This window comes from Thunnus albacares, chromosome 12 (assembly GCF_914725855.1).
Source record: "Thunnus albacares chromosome 12, fThuAlb1.1, whole genome shotgun sequence".
Classification (NCBI taxonomy): Eukaryota; Metazoa; Chordata; class Actinopteri; order Scombriformes; family Scombridae; genus Thunnus; species Thunnus albacares.
Genome location: NC_058117.1, coordinates 28615738 through 28637120, shown reverse-complemented (window position 1 = coordinate 28637120; position 21383 = coordinate 28615738). Strand labels below are relative to the sequence as shown.

The window sequence follows — 21383 nt, the reverse complement described above, 5'->3', positions numbered from 1 at the left end:
GACAAAGACAACTCTGAGAGAGAGAGAGAGAGAGAGAGAGAGAGAAAGAGACACATGCACCCTTGTATTAATTTATGGGGACTTTGATCAGCTACATTATCCCTAATCTGTAATCCTAACTCTAATTTAAACCAGTGTATTTACACTGAAATATCAGTAAGATTTAAGACCAGATCTAGGACTAATTCCTCTAATTTGACCCTAGTTTGTCATCTAATCCACTTTTATGACTTTTTTAACTTCTTTTATGGAACTTCAGTGATACTGTCAGGTCGGTTTGGGTTTATTTTTTTCTTTCCCAATTGGACTCTTACACAGATAAAGAAACCTCTCACACACACACGGTGCGCACCTCATCTTAGTCACCACCTTCTCTGATCAAATCAAGGCTGTGATTAGGTTTGTAGGACGGTAGAACAATGTACCCACACACACACACACACACACACACACACACACACACACACACACACACACACACACCTCCTTACCTCATATTTCTGTTTATATCTCCTCATCCTGTCATCACAGATGTCATCAGGGACTTACAAAAAAAAAGAAAAAAAGAAAGCAGAATGCCTGTTCCAAAGAAAAATAAATTGACATGTACTTAACCTTCGTGCACTGGCATGCAACATGTGAAGAACTGGCTGTACTGTAACTCAATGCAAAGAATGTTTGAAACGAGTCACATCCCACAGCTGGTGTCAGGATACATTTATACTATTGCTATTAATAAGAGGAAGGGAATGAAATATGTCATTTAAATGTTCCAGAAATGAAAATACCAAGTTTTAAGGATTTCAGTGATGTTTGAGTGCAGAGTGTTCCTTTTTTTTATGTCCAAGTGTATTTTTAGGTCTTTGCTCTTCTGTGGTGTTACTACCAGCAGAGTCTGGTTGCTGTTTACACCGGCTTTGTTTACAGTTTTGTCTGACACTGTCTTAGCCTTTAAAGGGATATGGCTCATGATAGTCTGTATTTTTTTTCATTGACAACAATGAAAACCCTGGCCCTAACACTGACCCTAACCCGTGCCCTAACCCTAACCATATCCAATGAAAACACTAAAACCAACAATCACTCAATCCTACTTACAAGTATTGTGTGTGTGTACCCGAGGCCTGATATGTCTTCCTCTGTGCCATAGAGCTCTGCTGTTGCCTCAGAAACTATTAAAAGCACATCATGGAGCCACTGGATGACATGTTTCCTCATTACCATGAACACACACACACACTGTAGTTTATTTTGAGTCATTTCCAAATAGTGTAAATGAGATCGACACAGCTGTACGAGCTGTTTTTCAAGTTGACTAACGATTTAAAAAAAAAAAAAACAACAACTTTTAGCTTAATGTATTTCATTAGTGGACATGACAAATGTTAACCGCTCCCAGCAACTGTTAACCTCTTCTGTGAAAGGCGGATTAATGTCAGTCAAGACTGATCGGTCAGAGCGAAACGCCCCGGCTAATATGAAGAAAATGTTAGATTGAATTTAAAAAAAGTGATATAGAAATGGCAATTCAGTGTCATTATCAGGCAAACATACTCCATCCTGGTGCCAAAAATACTCACTAGTGCTCTCTATTGTGTCCACAGCTTCAATGCGTCCTCAACAAATACTTTATTTCTTCCTGTTATTTAAAAAGTACAGTGGTCAGCAGCTGTTTTTTTGTTTTTTGGAAATGATGAAATGACCAAGCCTTTTTTATAAAAAATAAAACTACATATTCATAGTTTTTAAATCTTCAGTAGGAAGTAATGTGCGACAGACAGGGGAGGGACTTACATATTGTTGATTTTTGGTCTTTTAATGGTATTAGCTGACAATAAGAATAATATAAAATAACAGCCTCCTTATCTTTTGTATTCAGAAGCACTGAGCAACAGAAGGAAGGGAGACGAAACTTTGATTCAGCTAAATGCTGTTCTGTTTACCTGCATCATGTACAGTATGTTACCAAGCTGGAGACAGCATTGATCCCTCATGGAGACATTTATTTGGAAGCTTAGAGGTAGTATTGACTGGGAATTTTATAAAACAGTAGATTGTAAAGCTGAGTGCCAAAATGGTACGGGCCAGAAAGTGAGTCCTGGCACCTGGCGGTATAATCACTGAGTCACTGGTACATCGATCAGACTGATAGATATCTTATTGTCATTCTGTACCATAAAAATCAAACTTATTGCCCCTTTAATGTCGCAGGAGTTGAACCCGAGCTCTCTTGTTAAAAGATGGCCCGTCAGCCTGCTACTGCAAGTTTATTGTATGATCTTTGTCTAGCTAGTAAAATTGAGTTTTATGGGGTAATTGTAGACAAAAGCTTATTTCCTGAGATTTTCTGTTTCCTGTTTTTCCTCTCATTGTTTCCTGTTTTGATTTATTGCCCAGATTACATTCCCAAACTCCCTTTTCCTCCTCATTCTTTTCCTCACCGTGTATCTCTCTCTCTCTCTCTCTCTCTCTCTCTCTGCGCCGCAGCCTAACTTGTACCCGACCGTGGGTCTCCAGACCCCAGGGGAGGTGGTGGATGCAAACTTCGGCCAGCACCCCTTCGTGTTCGACATCGAGGACTACATGCGTGAGTGGAGGACAAAGATCCAGGCCCAGATCGACCGCTTCCCCATTGGAGAGCGTGAGGGCGAGTGGCAGTCCATGATCCAGAAGTAAGAGGATTGAGGACGTTGTAAAACCGAGCTATTCTAGTTGTATGATGATATGAAACATAAGGTTTAGATGAGAGGAACAGCAGTATTCATTTCTTTAAGCCTTTTTAGAGAATGCATCTTAGTTTTAGTCACATTTTAGCAATTTGATAATTATTACTTTTAGTCATTTACAGTTTTAGTCACGTTTTCATAATTTCTGACTTCTAAGCATTGTGAGACTTCTCACCATCTTTGTGCACAGTTACCATGGATACAGGTGTCATTCTCTCTATCACAAGGCTGTATTTACTTGTTTTTTTTTTTTTTTACCAGTGTAATAGGTCACACACACACACACATCTCTTATGTCCATCTGCTCTGCAGTGATACAACAGACTGCCTCTCCTCAGTAAATCCAGTCGTCGTTACAAACTCAGGTGGTTTTAAACGGAACCGAACCCTCTCTCTGTCGTTCTCGCCGTCTCGGTTTTACCTTCGCTCTCCGCTGCAGAGCAGCTCGATCATTCAGAAGTTGTTTTCATTCAGTCACTTGTTTATTAAATACTATTCACTAGCTCCAGACAAGCAGCTAAACTGTTGATATAAGGATAAAAATCACATTAATCCTCTACTCTCTCCTACCGATATAAACGTGGCAGTAGCCGACTGAAATTAATCCGTGAATACATCCACGTCTACAGCTCTTATAAGAAGTTAGCTTTTATTAATGTCGGTGTACTGTCCTGCATTTTTTTTTTTCTCCGGGTATGTAGTTGCTGCTACTTGTCTACTTTTCAGTGGGACTGTCGGTGAATTTAGTCTAGAAATCTGTTTTTCTCTTTTCCCTCTAAGACTTTGTAACATAACTGACATTACCAGCAGAGATAGAACTTTTACCAACATGCTGCTTATTAGTGCAAAAAGTCAAGTTGTGTATTTAAATTTTATTCAGTGATGAAAACGAATGCCTTTTGCCATAATTTTAGATTTTAATGGTTACTTTTTTATTTAGTTTTAATCTTGTCTTTGTTGTGGAAAAAGGGTCGTCGTCAAATAGTTTTTATCATAGTTTTTGTTGACATTCATTTTAACATTGTATACAAGGTCACTTAAGATATGTGGAACATATGTTGAACTGGAGATACTGGATATAATAAATATTCAATTTATGATATATTTTTTTGGAACGCACCTCTTCATGGTATTTATTATCATGTCAGTGATCATCATGTTGAAGCTGATTGTTCCAAATATGGGATACTGTAGGCTAGAGATGCGCCTTTATACCGTTTTTATAACATTCTGATGGTAAAATACCGCCAATCATTTCCATTACCACCATTACCTTGATTATCACTGTTTTCAGAGGATACCATGAACGCAACACAGCTCTCCTGCCTTTACTAGCAATTTTATTTTAATAAACTACAAAAAAAACAGTCAGTTTTTTACCAGTCAAATAGTGACACAGCAGGACAGTTAAGTGAGTACCGGAGTTTTTGGTTATTTCACAACTATTAACACCCGAAAACAAATCAGAACATAGAGAACGTAAGAGATAGAGACACTGAGCCGCATTTAAAGTCATTTCCTGTCAACTGTCTTAAACTTTAAACAACCGATCTGCTTTTGTTTGTGGTGTTTTTTGATGTGCGTCCATTTGCAGCATACAGCAAAATAAAGTTGTTACATTACTATACTAATACATTGTGTAGCTTGTTTGCTTTGATTAAATTCAAGCCAATCGCGGTGTGAAGTAATTTTACTGTATAGTAGTGTTTCAGAAAAGTTTGATGATTATCGTGATGATACCGTTTACCGTGATATTTTTGGCCACAATAATCGTAGCATGAAAATTTGATCCTGGCACATCCCAACTGTAGGCGACAGGAAATGACTGCTGACATGACCGGGGGGGATCAAGGCCCAGATGGACCACTTCCCCATCAGAGAGCAGGAGCCCTGATCCAGAAGTAAAAGCTCTGGGACTGGGTTTCTCTTCATGCCATGCCCTGATGGGATTAGCTCTCTGTTGCTGTGATTACTTGTCCTGAATGGATTTAATCTCCATATGATGGGGATTGGAGTCGAGGGTGGGGTAGAGTGGAGGGAGTCTTTATCCGGAAGAGTCTCCTCACAGCCCGGGATTGAAAACAGGAAGTTTTTTTAAGCTCACGTCAGATTGGTGGATGGGAAGCGTTATTGTCTTTTATAGAGAGAAGTGGTAACATAATAATCAGGCAGCGAGAGCGAAGGATTTAGAAGCAGAAATCTCTCCGGCTGGCAACGTCATGAAAGTTTGTTTGTAGAAGTGACTACTGTGGAGAAATGACGACCGGTCAAGAAGAGGATTCCTTCTTGGGGGGAAAAAAGCACTCGTGCATACTTGTCATTTTTGTACTCTTAGGGGGGAGGATAGCTTCCATGTCATCTGCCCAGTCAAATGTCAAACACATCAGTCTGTTATCTAATACTAAAAGGATAATCCCACTTTATTACAATTTGTGTCCTACTGTAAATTCTCAAACAGCGACTCTGTTTAGCTCAGCAGGTTTATATTGGAGACAGGGTGCTTTTCTCTAATTTCCCCCCTGTTCCCTAGTTAATCCAAACTCAAAACTTCCTCCATGATGAGCTTGTTGCCTTGTTAAACTCAGTATATTGTCAATTTCCACAACACTTTTCCAACAATATAGCAGGAGTAATGTCAGGTGTTTCATTTTTGCCTTTTCTTGAAACTCAACACATCCTCCAGAATGTTCACAGTGAACGTTTTGCAGCCTTCCCTCTAATAGTTTTTTTTAAAGGATACATTCACAATTTTTCCAAGTCTGTCTTAAAACAACAAGAAGAAAGTGAAAGAGGTTTTTCCTCGCTGTAATCATTCGTCCTGTTGGCTATTAAAAGATCCCCTTCAAATGCAAAAAAAATGCATTTAACAGTTGATGTGAAGCTTATATTCAGCTTCAGCAGTCTGAGTTAGTCATATCAAGTGGATATCTGACACATTTACAGTCTTTTTAGCATCAACAACAATCAGGAGTCCAGCAAAGAAGAATATCAATACATCATTTCTGTTTTTAAAAAAAGAGAAAGCAGAGAAGTGGTGAATTAGTGCTGTGGAAATGGACACGTTACTAAATTTACCATGTTAACGGTTGTAATTCCACCCCTTCAATGTTTTTTTCCTTCTTATTTGTTCGAGCCTGGCGACGCTCCAGGCTATTGTTGAATACCGTTTATTATAGAAAGTTTTATGGTGTTTTCATAATTTTGATCATCATTTTATATCAGTAATAATAACATTGTACTTGCCAAGATAATTCCTGAGATCTGGGAACATGGCAATTATTGCTGCAAAACAAGTCCTAACCGGGCAAAAAAAAACATGAGAAGTCAGATGATGAGATAGATTGTAAACGCACCTTCGGGTGAAACGAACTTATCTGGAAGAGAAAACAAAGGTGAACAATAAAACGATTACCCCAACTGTCCTCACCACAGTTTACGGAGCAACTTCCTGCTTCAACTTTGACCTACAGTATTTATTGTAGTTTTATGCACAGTTTTCCTGTAAAAATGAGGGATTCTTACCATTTCGGGTGTAGTTTTCCCTCCAAATTTGTGGTTTAGATAATCTGTCTTGTTTACAACCCGTCTGACTGCTTGTGTTTGTTGCCTTTTTGAGACTTTGTCGTACAGTAGCAACCGTCGCCGTGTTACCATAAATGTTATCATAACTGATAAAACCCAACCAGAATTGATTGACTTAAACCGAAAGGTGCACAATCCTAATAACACCAACTATATCTGCACTCAAACACTCAAACTACAACACTACATACAGAAGTATTTCCCCTGTTTAAAATCTATCTGAGGATAGCTGTTTTTTATTTAGTCTGCACAGGAAAAGCATGTTTAAATATTATCTCTGCTTGTCCCAGTTTGACACGAATCAACACATCGTATTTACACAATGTTTTGTTTGCAGTTATGTTTTAAAGTATTGTAGCATTAAAGCACTTTCACAAACAAATCATGAGAATAGAAGTAAAGAAAATATAAAATGTACATTAAAGACCAGAAAAGACATTTTGGCTCAAGTCTCTACTAGAGATTTAAGTGTGTGTGATAAGTGTCTTTACATTTGGCTGAACAGACAATTAGTGGTTATCTAGCTATCAATAAAATCTTACAAAATCCAACAAAAACAAAATACAAACTAGTCGGATATATCTATAATGAAAGTATCATTTCCCAGTCAAATAAAGCACATCAATGATGTGTTGGTTATATTTCATAAAGACAGATGGATTGCAGCTCTGGTTAGTGGATCTGTCGTCTCTGACCAGATGAAGAGCAGATCTCGCATAACTTAACATCATCGTTTCTCCTGCTGCTGCATCTAATCGGTGTGTTTTGTTTTGTTTTGTTTTGCTCTTGTCTCATCAGGATGGTGGCTTCCTACCTTGTGCACCACAGCTATTGTGCCACAGCTGAAGCCTTTGCCAAATCCACTGACCAGGCCGTTCACGAGGAGCTGGCCTCCATCAAAAACCGACAGAGTGAGTCCTCCTGTCTCTGTTGTCTAAAAATACAGTTTCTTAACACTATGAATCTGATATTGATGCTAGGACGGCACAGAAACTACATTAAGTTAAATTAATTAATTCCAATAAGTGTTTATTTCCTGTAAACATGTTGACTGTTTGGTTTACAGAGATCCAGAAGCTGGTGTTGTCAGGTAGAATGGGCGAGGCCATCGAAACCACCCAGCAGCTCTACCCCAGCCTCCTGGAGAGGAACCCAGACCTTCTCTTCATGCTCAAGTACGACCAAAGCTTCATTTAGATGTTTTTGCAATATGAAATACATAAAATCACATATCCTCTGTTCAGGGTCCTGCATGAATCATTTTAAAATAAAGAAGAGAGTGCGGTGCCCCTTTTTGATACTTTAAAGTAGTAAAGATGCAGGTTTCTTGCTTTATTCTGAAAGGAGCTTCATTCACAGTTTGATGGTGAACTTCTAGCTAGACTCTGAGAATCCACATAGAAAGCCAGACGTGAGCGAGCTCTGTCCGTTCAGTCCACGCCGACTCTGACCGGCGTTCAGCGTCTCTGTCGACAGAAGCAGCCGTCTATCCCGACAGCGGCTGCACAGACTGCCTTCATCAGGCCGACCGACATCAGAAACGTACTCAACCAAAATAGTTTTAACGTTGGCTCCGAGAGAAGAAATGGACAGTGTTTGTATTTATTGATTCATTAATTTTTATTTCATATTCCACCCACTGTAGTGAGTGAGTGAGAGGAATCTGCCTGTAGTGAAACAGACAAGCTCATAGACAGACCGGGGGCCGATCAATCAATAGAGTTACCATGATGTAATAAATGATACGTTCAAAACATATAAACAGCAGGAGTTTTGTGTGATTTTTTTTTTTTTAAACAGCTGTCTTTACAGACACACTTCACTAAACGCGACGGGGAGTCTTGGTCTGATGGGCGTCATTCAAACGTCTCTCAGATTCAGTGTGAATTGATACATTAAAAAAAAAACCCCAGAAGTGTATCTGTTCCTTGAGATGCGTGAGTGATGAACTCTTCTAAAACCATTTTCTATGTGGATGCCCGTAAATCAGCAGATTATTCTGTTAAGTAGGTTTTATTACAGTTTTTTTATTATCAGTCGGCGTCTCGCCCACAAGTGGCAACAATCTTTGTTTTTTTTTGTTCTGCTACAGTTTTTTTTGTGGATGTCTTGATACCTTAATATTCCAATTTATTAATTATTTTTGTTCTGTTTCTTTCATTCCTTCTTTTTCTTTCTTTCTTGTTTCTGCTCCTTTTCACTTGTTCAACCATTTCCTTTCTTTACACCGTTTGTTTAATTCCTCACTTTTTTCTGTTTGTCCTTCCATGTCATATTTAATTCATATTTTCTGTATTTCTCCTTTTTCTGACTTTTAATCTTTCCCTGCTTTTTCGCTGCCTTCCTTCTACCTTTCACATGCTTTCCTCCTGTCCTGTTTTCTTGTCCTCCCTCCCCTCCTTCCGTCCGTCCTCAGGGTGAGACAGTTCATAGAGATGGTGAATGGGACGGACAGCGAGGTGAGGTGTCTCGGAGGTCGCAGCCCAAAGTCTCAGGACAGTTACCCCGGCTCCCCCCGGCCCTTCAGCAGCCCCAGCCACAAAGCCAGCAGCTCCCAGTCCTACCTCACAGGTACTGTACAGCTGTGCTCGGGTATCTTCACATCTGGAGAGTCTCATCTGAGTAAAAAAAAAAAAAAGGGGCTCCATTTTGCATCTTTTTACAGCCTCAGCATCTGTTCTTAGTATTGTCACATCCGACAGATTGACGTCTTCCTTTTAATTGGCTGAAACGTGTATTATATCTGGATGGACAGCTGTGCAGGTATTCACCGGATTAGCATTTATCTTTTAGGTGGGCTGTAAAAGTGAAGTTAACGTTGGGGTCACAGACCTGCCTCTTAATTAAAGGTTGCAACAAAAACACTGTCATCATGCCTACGAGTCTAGACATTCTGGACACCGTTTAAGTAATTATCACGTCAAACCACCAGATTAAAAAAAAAAACAAAAACATCACCGCTCCAGTTAGGTTGAGTTAATAATCAGTTTGACATGTTCTTGCTTTGCTGTGTGGAAAGAGCAGCACCCTTTTTATTTTATAAGTAGGAAAGAAAACACTTAAAACTTAATGTCATGTCCAGTTAGAGGCGAGGCAAATGGATTTGTAAAAAGGTAAAAAGAAATACAGAAAGTAATGAACAGAGACATAAACACAGGGTAGGTATAAATGTATTAATACTTGAGGTTCAGTCAAAAGCAGCACAGAACATAACAGTTTTTATCCTGGATTTAACTCTGTGCTGCACAGTAACTGAATGCTGCTTCTCCACGTTTAGTTTGCGCTCTGGCAACAGTTAACAGCTCTCTACCCGATGACCTGACAGGCCGAGAGGGTTCATACGGTAAAAGATATGCAGAAATGTATTTTGGTCCGATGCTGCTGAGACATTTATAGACAAGCAGCACTATTTTTAAACTCTATACACACTGGAAGGCGATGCAGAGACCTGGGCCTTGTTCTTCAAATACGACTCGACTAATTCAGGTTAACACGCTGCTATCGAGCTAAAATAATCCTTTATCATCCAGCTCATTTGGTTCTTTCGAAGGCGGTTTGAGGATCGATGAAGTTGTCTCGAATAACGAGGGCAAAATGAGCAGAGAGTTGAAACCATGATCGGCGTTCATAGGATTGGCTGAATGCTCATCATGTGATTGCAGTTAAATGAGGTAGATGTGTTGGGAACGCTTCCAGCATGCACTGAGGCGATAGATTTATAGACACATCTTTGTGTGTTTATGTGTGTTCCTGCTGTTGTTTTGTTCTACAATGTTTCTACTGTTTCCACACATTCATCACAGAATAAAACTGTTTTAAAAACGGTTAAAAAAAGCTGTTTACATAAACAGCTTTCAGCAAAGTGAGTCCTGCAGTTAATCATTTAATCGTTCAAATGTCTAATTAAATGTTAAATGTCGTGGCTCCGTTGGTCTTGTAACAATCAGAATCTAATAGGTGAGTTTCAGAGTTTCATGCATAAACTTTAATTTCATTGTATTCCAAGCACTTCATTGTATATTTATCAAGTCTTCATTATCTCATCTAAAATCATAAATATATCAACATTTTTTCATTATAAATCTGAAAAAGTGAGACATTTGTATCTGAAAACGAGTTCATGTATGTGGTTCACTCTCAGACGTCTCGGTCACGATCAGCTGTCGACTCCTCCGTTGTGTATGTCGCTCAGAAACAGTTAACAAAAGTCCGTCTTACTGTGTTGTTGTTGTTGTTGTTGTTGTTGTTGTTCTAGGGTTCGACAGCAACTGCTGTAACGGTGTGACGTCTAATAAGAGCCACAGCTCCTCCCCTCACAGTCATAAGCCCTGCCCTCCAGCCTCTGGCTCCATCCTCCCTGCGTCTGACATTAGCCTCAACGGGAGCCGCAGCCAACAGCCCCTAACAAGGTACTGAGAAAAACCTCAACTAACACAAACAGCATTTCATTTATTCATAAATAGACCCTGATGGCCCATAAACTGTATATCTGAGTATCATGTTATCACAGTATAGTGGTGTTTAGTTAAGTAACAAGAAACGTCAGTGCAGAAATACTAAAGATATGTTTCAGCTATGTCTCCATCACATTGTTTGTCCACTGACACAACTCAGTATGTATCTCGCTCACAATTCTTTAATAGCCAAATTTAATACTTGTTCATTTCAATTGTTTAAGAAACTAATTCCAGCTGATTTATCCTTACCAGATTTTTTTACAAAGTCTCAAATATATATATCTGCCATGAAAATCCAATATTATAGCTGGTTATAGTTATAAAGCCGGACTGATGCTGTGCTTTGTAGCTATAGGCACCGTAATATAACTGTAAATCTGTTGATTGTCCCAGCGTGTCAACAGCAGCAGATGTGTCGTGTAGTCACTATATAAATAAAGTAAATTGTGAATGAGTGATGTTTGTCTCAAGGATATGCTTTACATTCAAAGCGGTCTAGATAGATTTAAAAAAAAAAAAAAACAACAGCACCTACATGCAGCACATAAGTGTAACAACACAAGCAATAATCTGCTTCAACTCCACACAGCTGGAAAAAAAAAGCACCATATAAATAACAAGAATTTGATTGACCTTATTGCTTTGCTTAGATTTACTCCCAACTAAGCAACATAGAAAAACCGTCTTGTATTTGGCTCCATTTCACAGTATAAATTAAGCGCAAGCTCAATTTTTAAGAGGCAATACATCAGAACACTAATAGAACTTTAACTCCGACTGCAACACTTTTTGCTTTGATAATTAGGTTTCCAGCAGGCTAAGGAACCATTATTTTTCTTCATTGAATGCATCATTTAGCTACAAAATAAGAACTGTTAATTACAACAGTCACTTGTGCGAATAAGTCAGTAATTATTAACTGATCAAATCACATATTTAGGAAATTAACCATTATCTGGACACAAAGTCAAATCGATTTTATAAATACTGTCAGTTTTTCTCAGGGACTGAGTGTTTTACATCAGAGAATACTGTTTCTCGTTTCAACATCCTTCATTCGCTGAGTATGAATAACTCACACGTTTCCTCCCGTCTCCCCTCAGTAACGACGTGGACATGGAGGTCGACCACTTCACCAATGGAGTGACAGAATCGTCCTCCAATGGTTTCCTCAACGGCAGCTCCAAACACACCGCCGAGCCCGACGACTGCGACGCAGACATGGGTACGTTCAGTGTTTGTGTGTGTGTGAGATAGTAGTGAATTGAACAAGCATTTATCAGTGTGGCAACGTATCTCCGGTTGCCTTTAAACACATTAGTGCCCTGGTTGATGAGCAGCCTCTTTGACAGGAGTCCTGCTAATAGCCTGTAGATAAAGATGGACGTAGCGAGGTGTGACGTCACCCGTTGGTTTCATCGGAGCCCAGAGTTGCAGCTTATGGTCGGCGCCGTCTTTTCCGTTTGGAGCCAGGACCTTCCAAATAAAGGAGTGCTGGGTGTTGCCTTTTCACGCTCTGGAAACACGTCCCGCTACCTCGGACCCAAGCTAACGCTAGCTTACTGGGAACACAGAGTGATGTTACTTTGGCTAAATTGTACTAACAGGGCAGGTATTGTAATTAAGTAACATTAAACTTAGTGAAATAATCCAACAATAGTCCGATTCAGTGTCAATCAAGGCCCACATGGCAGACATCAAAGCTACAATAAGAAATCTTATTAATGCAGCAATAATTTCAAAAATGACCGCAGGCACACTTAGTGGAGGGCCTGAATTGAGCAATTGAGACCATAATGACGTAGCATTTCTAGACAGAAGTCGAGGCTTTTTGAATGAGAGTCAGTTGGAGCATCTCATGGCTGTTGGTGGCACTTTAAGGTGCTTCCACATTGGCTTCAGCCTCAAGCTGTGGTAGTTGCTGCTCTTTTCTAAAATCTAGTGGGCTGCGAGAACTCTGGGATGAAGCATTGGTGAGCAGCTTAAGACTTTCTGCCCTTTCTTTTCTGTTAGAAAAAACAAAAACAAAACACTGACAGTATTGTATAAAAGTTCTTGTTTTGAACTCTTTGTGGTAATCAAAGCTCGGAGGCTTATTCAGCTGTTGCTGTGGTTGTAAGTCACCGGGTAAGTGCTTCAGATAAATATTGTAAATTTGTTATCATATTCAGTCTACATTAAAACATGTTCATTTTGCATGCTGAACCGGCCGCGGCTCTGCAGAGGTGGAGTCTGCTCAGTCCAAGAGGCAGCTGTGCGGCGGGAGCCAGGCGGCCATCGAGAGAATGATCCATTTCGGCAGGGAGCTCCAGAGCATGAGCGAACACCTCCGCCGCGAGTGTGGCAAGAACTCAGCCAACAAGAAGATGCTCAAGGTAACAAAGTATCCACAAAGCTTACCGGACCCACAATGTGTTTAACTTATTGTTTTACAGTGCTGAAACATGAACTTCAGTATTTTACTTATTTAAATGACAGATTTTTTTGTTGAAAAAGTAGCTAATTAAATTAATAACAGAGGTTATTTTTATGTTTGTCCATGTTATTATATAAGTACAATATTATGAAGCCAGTTAGGAGTACTCCAGCACTTTAGTACTTTACTTCTGTAAAGTTGGGGGACTCATAAGATACTGATTTAAAGAAAAGAAGAGTAATGAAAATAAATTCACAATATCCAAGAGCACAAAGTGAAGTCGTCACATGTCTTGTTTTGTCCAAAACTGTTTATATTCCATTTACTTTAATGTAAGACCAAGAAAAGGAGCAAATTCTGATATTTAAGAACCTGAATCCATCAAATCTTCTGTACTTTTGCTTGAAAAATAACTGAAATGATGATAAATGTATTATTAAGAGTTGCCAATTAATTGTCTGTTGATCGACTAATTGATTAAGATAAGACTTAATCGTCCCAGAGGGAAATTTGCCTTTGACACACACTGCTGCTGCCGTGCAGTAACACATAATTCACCAGTACTAAACATCATACATCTCATAAATACCATGATAAAAAGTAGATTAAATTACTCAGGATAAAAACTAATAATCAATAAATACTCAGAATTCTGAATTAGATTAATCAACTAATCGTTGCAGTTTTAATGAAAATTGAAGCAGCAGAGGCTCTAACACCATTACTGGATCCTACAAATCCCACAATGCAACTCAACCAAGTCTTTTTTGTTAAAGTCTTTCCTAAATCCCTCGTCATTCAAACTCCACACATCCAGTTTATAACGCAGGTTTTCTGTAAAATGTTTGTCATCTTAAAGCTCAGGCTAAGATTTCCTCAGACTTAACAAAACTCCTCCAGATATCCAGAAGATATTAAACAAACACTGAGGAGGACTAACCATGACTAGCAAACTGATTGTGATGTGTAAAATTGGAGTTCACCATTAACTGTGAAACGCTACAAGTACACTTATAACTTGTGATGCTGGCATCTGCTGAACTCAGCATCATTGACGGACTGATGAGAATAAGAACGTGTGCACATTGTGCTGTAGTGTGATCGGTATCTGTTTGTGTTGGTCTCCTGCTGCAGGATGCGTTCAGCCTGCTTGCCTACTCAGACCCCTGGAACAGCCCCGTCGGCTACCAGCTGGACTCCATTCAGAGAGAGCCGGTCTGCTCCACTCTCAACAGTGCAATATTAGGTAGGTCAGCTGACGGTTCTGTCCAACAAAAAATATTATCATAGACTGTATTTTGCTGCAGGCTTCCAATAATATGGATTTAAAGTAGTTTTGTAAGGAAGCTGTTGGTATTAAATATCTTTTAATGATGTGTTTAAATTGTATCCAATGACATATTGGTATTGACACCATAACTGAGCGACTGTTACTTGAGCAGCCTCTACATGTTGAGCCACCTGGTTTTGGGGTTTGGAGCATAGACTGTAAAAAAATGGACGTAGCCACAGTGACGTTATCGGTTTGTAGACTCCAGTTTTGAAGCCTCGGGTTTGGATTTCTATCGTTGCCATCTTGGATTTTTGGAGCCAGAAGACACCATATTTAGGCGAGATGGTGGAGCTAACCCTAACACTAGATGCTAGCTGAACATCTGACTTCTAAGAGGGTCTTTTAGTGCAAACAAATGCTGAACAAGCCTTGTTTTAGGCAACCAAAATGTTACGATTAACTTACATGAACTGAAAACTGAAATAGTGATGGCTATGCCTGTACTCACAGGATCTGGGGTTATGCCATGGTTACATTATCTAATCAGTGTTGTCGTTGTGGTAGCTACTTGTCAATCACAACTTAGCCACGCCCTAAGGCAAACCCTGCTTTATCGCCTGTTTTACTCTAAATGGGACCATAATTTATAAAATGAACATCATTACGTATTAGAGAGGACTAGAAACTAGCGATTGAGACTCATTGGGAAACTGTTTACTGAGGTAATAAATTAAGTGACAAGTCGGGTCATTTTCTCATAGACTTCTGTATAATCTGACTTCTTTTTGGAGCCAGTGGTCGATAAGGAGACAGAAGATCACTCACCACATGGTCAAAGCTGTTAGTGAATTATCTCAGTTTCACTCAGGTGTTAGACGCAGATACCCATGGCAGGAAAACAAAACCCTACTCAACCGGTTAGACTGAGTGTTATTTGGACCAGATCTGATTCAGGTCCCCGGTTGAGTCATGGTTCCTCAGAGCTGAGTTGACCCATGAAATGTTTTCTTTGGGACTGTTTTGTTGTTAAAGAGAAGTTTTAGTTGAAGAACAATCTGTTCACAGTGAGGTAGATTATTCAGAGTAACTGGGACATTGTTTCCAGAAAAAAAAATCCGCTGTTGAGTTTTTAAAATGTAATTTTTTGCTGTTTGGCACCAAAAATGAAACTTCACTTTCCTCTATTAGGTTGGTAACAGAAATCTAGGTTTATGTGTAGAAGTGTCTTGGTTTTAATTTGGGGGAAGTGACCCTTTTTTAAAGAAAACACTCCAGTTCTTTGCTGTCTGCAGTCCTGATGTTGTTCCTCCTCTTCTTCCTTCTTCTCTCCAGAGACTCACAACCTGCCGAAGCAGCCCCCTCTGGCCCAGGCCGTGGGCCAGGCCGCCCAGTGCCTCGCCATCATGGCACGGACTGGCAGCGGCTCCTGCGCCTTTGCCTCTGTGGACGATTACCTGCACTAGCCCCGTATAAATACACACACACGCACACACATATATACATATATATATATATATACACACACACACACATTCTCTGAAGACCTGTCCAGAATCGACTCCTTCCACCTCCTCCATCAGTGTAGTCTTATTAGCTGAGGAGACGCTCCTCTGCACGATTATAAGTAGTAGAAAATTAACCATCTCACTCGCTTCCTGTTCAGCTTTTACAGACACGAACACCAAGGGGTCAGGAGTCATTTCTGGGCAGAGCTTTAGAACCGCTAACACACACACACACACACACACACACACACACCACATACATTTAAATAAGCAGACAAACACACACACACACACACACACACACACACACACGCCACTTCCCTTTCCATCGTAAATATTAAAATAATGCCTCCACCTTGGTTGGCTTGCAAACCCCCCCCACCTCCAGACCATCGAGGCCGCGTCTGCATCACTCTGACAGCGGGGCGGGGGAGACGCCAACCAAGAGTAGCCAACTTGAAAATACTCGGAGAGCCGAACTCGTGTGGATCCACAGCCCCTGTGTGTACCATGGGGGGGGGGGCGGGGGCGGGGGTGGGGGGGCCCTCTAACTGGGGGCGGACAGACTGGCAACCCCTTCCCTTCTCCCCCCTCCTCCCCCGGGTCAAAGAAAAATGTAAAAACCGGAAAAAACAACAAAAAAAAAAAAAAAAAAAGAAAAAGACGAGTGACCGCCATGGCTGACCACCCTTTAACGTGGTCCCTGTAATCCTGGCTTACCAGGCAAACGCGCGCACACACACACAACACATATAACACACACGCAAGCAAGCGAACACGGAGGCAAGTGTGACGCTGAAAACAAGGATTGAAAAAAAAAAAATCCATCTCCTTCACCGAGGCTTGCTGAGTGCTCAAACTCCAGCCAACGCAAAGGCTCCGTTACAGACAGCCTACCCTCCCCTCCACCGACCCCGTCCCCCCTGTCCCCTCAACCCCCTCACCCTCACTTCCCCCCCTTGCCCTCCACTGACTTCAGGACATTGGCGGAGATGTGTGTGACGCATGTGGACTCGGGACTTCGAAGAAGCCAGAGAGGATCTACAGTCTCGACTCAACGTTCCCTATTTTTAAAAAAAAAAAACAACTTTTCTTTTTTTTTTTTTTTTTTTTTTTTTGTTTTGTTTTTGTTTTTGATGGGAAAAGTAGGGGGGGGGAGTGGGGGAGGCGTGGTTACCTGGCTCTTATTTTATTTTTAGTTTTTCCAGGTTTACAAGGCATGGTGCAGACGACAATGATGATTATTATTCTAATTATTATTCTAATTATCATTCTATTAATTATTGTTACTTGCATTCACAGTATATTTGTTGAGCGCCAGCAAGAGCAAGTTCCACCAACTTATTATTATTATTATAATAAAGGTCCCGATTCCACCGATTACCAGTGACAAGAGTGTGTACATGTTAACGTTTATATATGAATTTAACAAAATGGAATTATATCAATAGAGCGAGATATTTAGTTATCAAATGAAAGGAAATCATTGAGAAAAAAAAAACAAAAAAACAAAAAACAATCCTTTTAGTTCTTTGTACTGACACCAGTGACTGCTGAAGCGTGCTGGTTGTTCCCAGTCTGTACACGTTTTTTTTTTTTTTTTCTATGTTTCTCCTTTTGTTGACTCCGGGGTTCCTACACAGGTGGAAAGCCGATTAAATCTGACCGTTTCCAGGTCTGTAAAATGTTGGAAAACTGCTCTTCAGTCGTGAAACACTGAGTTTTAGAACTTAAAAATTGACACATGGTGGTACTTGATGTTAAGTAATGTGTGAGCTTACATTTGTTGATTGTCGGCGTCAAACTGAAAAGATCCTTCTGGACAAAGTCTGGAACTTCTGACATTGAAACCCTGTTTAGGAACCCTGTGATGGTCCTTGATCCTCTTTTTACTTGTAACCCTCCCAGACCCCCCAGCTGCACAGCAGGTTTGATGCAAACATTGTTAATCTTTATTTTCGTATCGATGTCTATGCTAATCCTTAACCCACAAAGAACTCAGGAGCCAAAATGTCCCTTTGTTCCTCCGTTTCGGTTTAGAATAGTAAAGTCCAACCGAGCGGCGACTGACCCCAGGCCTCGATTTACAAGTTGTTGTTTTGGTTTTTTTTGTTGTTTTTTTTTTTTTTTTTTTTTTGGAGTGGCACAGGCTTTTCAGACTCGAACACGGAGCAGAAAACAGAGCTGGTATAAAGTCGACCTCTAAATAAACTGTGCGTTTAATTTAAAGTCGAACTTAAATTCAAACTCTCCTCACTTTTTGTGTAAGGAAATAAACTATAATACTGCAGATATTGTGCATATTTTTCCCTTTTTTTTTTTAAAAGTGGATGCAACAGTTTTTTTTAACATATTTGTGGAAACATCGTCTTCGCCTCGAGCCTTTTGAGTTGGTGTTTCCTCTGGCGGCGGTCGAGTGACGACAGAGAGCCGGTGTGACTACGAGACACGCTGTCAACTTTGTGGCTTTAACGCTACGTGGTTTTGAAACAGGACGTTTTATTCCCACTTTTCAAGCGCACATGTTTGTGCGGTTAAAAGTTTGTATTGCAATCAGAAAATGAAAGCTAGTTAGCCTAGCTTGGTAATGCTAGGCTTGTGCCGACCGGCGATTAGATCGTATATCAATGATTGAAGGGATGATTGACGATTGGTTTTTCCCACTAACTTACCATCAGAACTAAAATGTTATAAAATAATCTCTAGAATCTGCACTCTGCTGTGCATTTAGAGACGTTTCTGGTGGATTGGCATGTCCGCCCGTTAAACCCCGCTAATCAGCACGAGTACATTTCTAAATCCTTAATTACAAACCAGTTTGCCGCCACCTAGCGATGTTGAGTTACCACGATTAGACAATATGAAAATAGAAACGATCCTTAATTCCCACAAGATGCTACTTTTTCGTTCATGTTGTTTCCGAGTGATCGGCAGCTCCGGCACACTTTAGTGCTGTGTTCGTCCCGCGTTCTACAAATGAAGGGTTGAGCTAGCGTTGCTTTCAGAGGTCCAGGTGTGGCGATGACGATGACCACCAGACCCACAGTAATGATAGATAGTAACCTCAGCACCTCCTGTGTTACTGATTCGAACCACGACAGGGAGAGTAAATATATGAAGGGCTCAAATAAGAGATGGAGAGTAAACCAGTGGTTCCCAAACTTTTTATTTAAGCCACGGCGCCCCTTCATAGTCATTTTTCTATAACATTCTCATGAAAAGCGAAGTAGCTTTCACTGTACAGATTTTTGTTGGGTCTTTTTGGTTTTTTGTTTTTGGGAGGGGTCGGCTCAGGTTCTGTTTGTCTCAGCAAATCTGGCAGCACCTTTTGGTTTGTCCTTAAAGATCCCCTCTAGATATGTATTAAGATATATGAAAATACTCTGCTTGGAACAATAATGTGTGTCTGATTGTTTTTTTTTCCACCAAAAAAAGAAGTATAATTACAATGTTCAAATTCTTAAAATGACTTCTAGTCCTTCTCCCTCTTTACAAAATCCAGAATCTATGAATATGCAAATATATTTCATTTCAGAAGTTGAACTGTTGGACACTGTAAAGTCTGAGTGTCTCTTACTTTCCTCCTTCAGCAGATGAATATAAAAATTAACTCTGCACAGTGAAACTCAAACATCCAACTGAAGGAACAAGAAAAACAGATTTTTGATTTTTTTTTTTTTTGTTGTTGTTTTTTTTGGAGGGGGGCTTTAACGTTTACCTGCCTGTGCTGCCATTGATAATGAACTTTTAATTTAAGTGGCCGCCCCTCTCAAAACATTTCCTCTTTTTTTTGGCAACTACAATTCTGATCGAATAAGCACACAAGTCAAGTCAAACCAGGAAGATAACACGCTGATTTCTTAGCAAAAAAAAAAAAAAAAAATTAGTTCGACTTTAATATTGGGTAGCGGAAGTCAAATTTATTGCTAGTTTTGTTTTAACCTTTGACCGATCATTAACCCCAAACTGCTGCGGTTGAAAGCGCATTCAGGTATGAAAAGCCCTCAAAGTCTGCCGGTCTCTAAGCAACCATGTCTACCCATCATCCCTCAGAGGTGAACTTCCTGTACTCACGAGGTTTCAGTTATGTTCACCAGATCCGTCTCTTGCCTCTTACTTTTCTTAGTGCTCAAAGCATTGACGGGGAGAAAATAAGAAAAACAAAACACAAAAAAAAGAAATAAAAACAAAAAAAATTATCCAGTATTGTCAACTGCACTGTGGCTACCACATCTACAAAAAAAAAACAAAGAACCAAATACTTTAGGAAGACAACATTGTAGCTGTGTTTTGAAGCCTGTGTGTTCGTGTTCGCCCACTTGCAGAGAAACAGGAATGCCGAGGCTTTTCGCTAGACACCACATCCGATCTTTTTCCCTCTAGATTTTTTTCCCCAGGGGTCCGGAGTTGACATTTCTCTTCACGGTGGAACCGAGCTTTTCTGTACCTTTGGTTTGTTTCTCTCTTTTTTTTTCGGATCGCAAAGCAGTCACGGCATCGTTTAGAAAACTTCTTAGACAAAGTGTCTGTTGTCTCTTTTATGAGTAAAAGGTCTGAAACCTATGCATGCCATAGTAAAGTGGTGGTAAGATCAAGTTAGATGTCTCTTATTTTATTCTTTTTTTTTGTTTTTGTTTCTCCTTCTTTTAGCCAGTTCACGGTGTATAAGGAAGATGTCAACCAGTAAGTTGTCCACTGCTGACCTGTGTGTCCATTTGGAGACAAAAAAAAAAAAAAAAAAAAAAATGTGCAATTTGTGTGAGGGTGAAAAAGATTTATATTAAAAATGACAAATGATGATAGTACTTGTCTGGATGCTGCATGACACCCGGAGCTGAAGTCTCCTGCCTCCAACCAGTTCTGTCCTGCTTTCCAGAGACCAGTCGAGGCTGCACAGAGTTCAGTTTAATCCTAAATGACGTGTTGTCCAAAGATAATCCTCCTCATGTTTGTTTGTTTTTTCCTTTCTCAACACATTCACACACACACACGAAACCTGAAAGGAAGAAGTCCACCTTAAAACTACTGCTGTAGTTTCTGGGCCTTTTTAAGTTGTCAGGTTTTTTTATTATTATTATTATTATTATTCATGACGCTTTCTATGAATATTCAGCCAAACACAGATAATGTAGAGCTGCAGCTATTTTCATAACTGATTCATCTTTTGGCCTGTAATGTGAAGAAATGGTGAAAGATGCTCATTACAACTTTTATTTTCCTTCCAAAACAGGATTTATGAGGCCAAAATTCATGTTTGGTGTCTTAAAGAAACAATCTCTATTTTTTATTTATTATTAAATACACAAAGCACCCTTAAGTTGCTTAATCTTGCCAAAATATGTACTAAACAGGAAGTTTTACAGTAAACTAAACATGTCAGTGCCCTCTGGTGGACAAACTGAGTAATTGCGACAGTTTTTAAAT

The 21383-nt window shown here is 39.9% G+C and overlaps 1 protein-coding gene across 1 annotated transcript in view; it reads left to right on the top strand.

Annotated features, from left to right (window-relative positions):
* The window catches only part of ranbp9 (RAN binding protein 9), a 35054-nt gene extending 14330 nt beyond the window's left edge, over positions 1 to 20724 (top strand). Inside the window, exons 6-14 of the mRNA XM_044368198.1 lie at positions 2488 to 2672; positions 7107 to 7219; positions 7375 to 7483; positions 8725 to 8879; positions 10564 to 10717; positions 11869 to 11990; positions 12989 to 13140; positions 14316 to 14427; positions 15787 to 20724. Of these exons, the coding sequence (XP_044224133.1) occupies positions 2488 to 2672; positions 7107 to 7219; positions 7375 to 7483; positions 8725 to 8879; positions 10564 to 10717; positions 11869 to 11990; positions 12989 to 13140; positions 14316 to 14427; positions 15787 to 15917 (1233 nt within the window). The 3' untranslated portion in view covers positions 15918 to 20724. The remainder of the gene's footprint in view (positions 1 to 2487; positions 2673 to 7106; positions 7220 to 7374; positions 7484 to 8724; positions 8880 to 10563; positions 10718 to 11868; positions 11991 to 12988; positions 13141 to 14315; positions 14428 to 15786) is intronic.
* Positions 20725 to 21383: the final 659 nt, after the last annotated feature.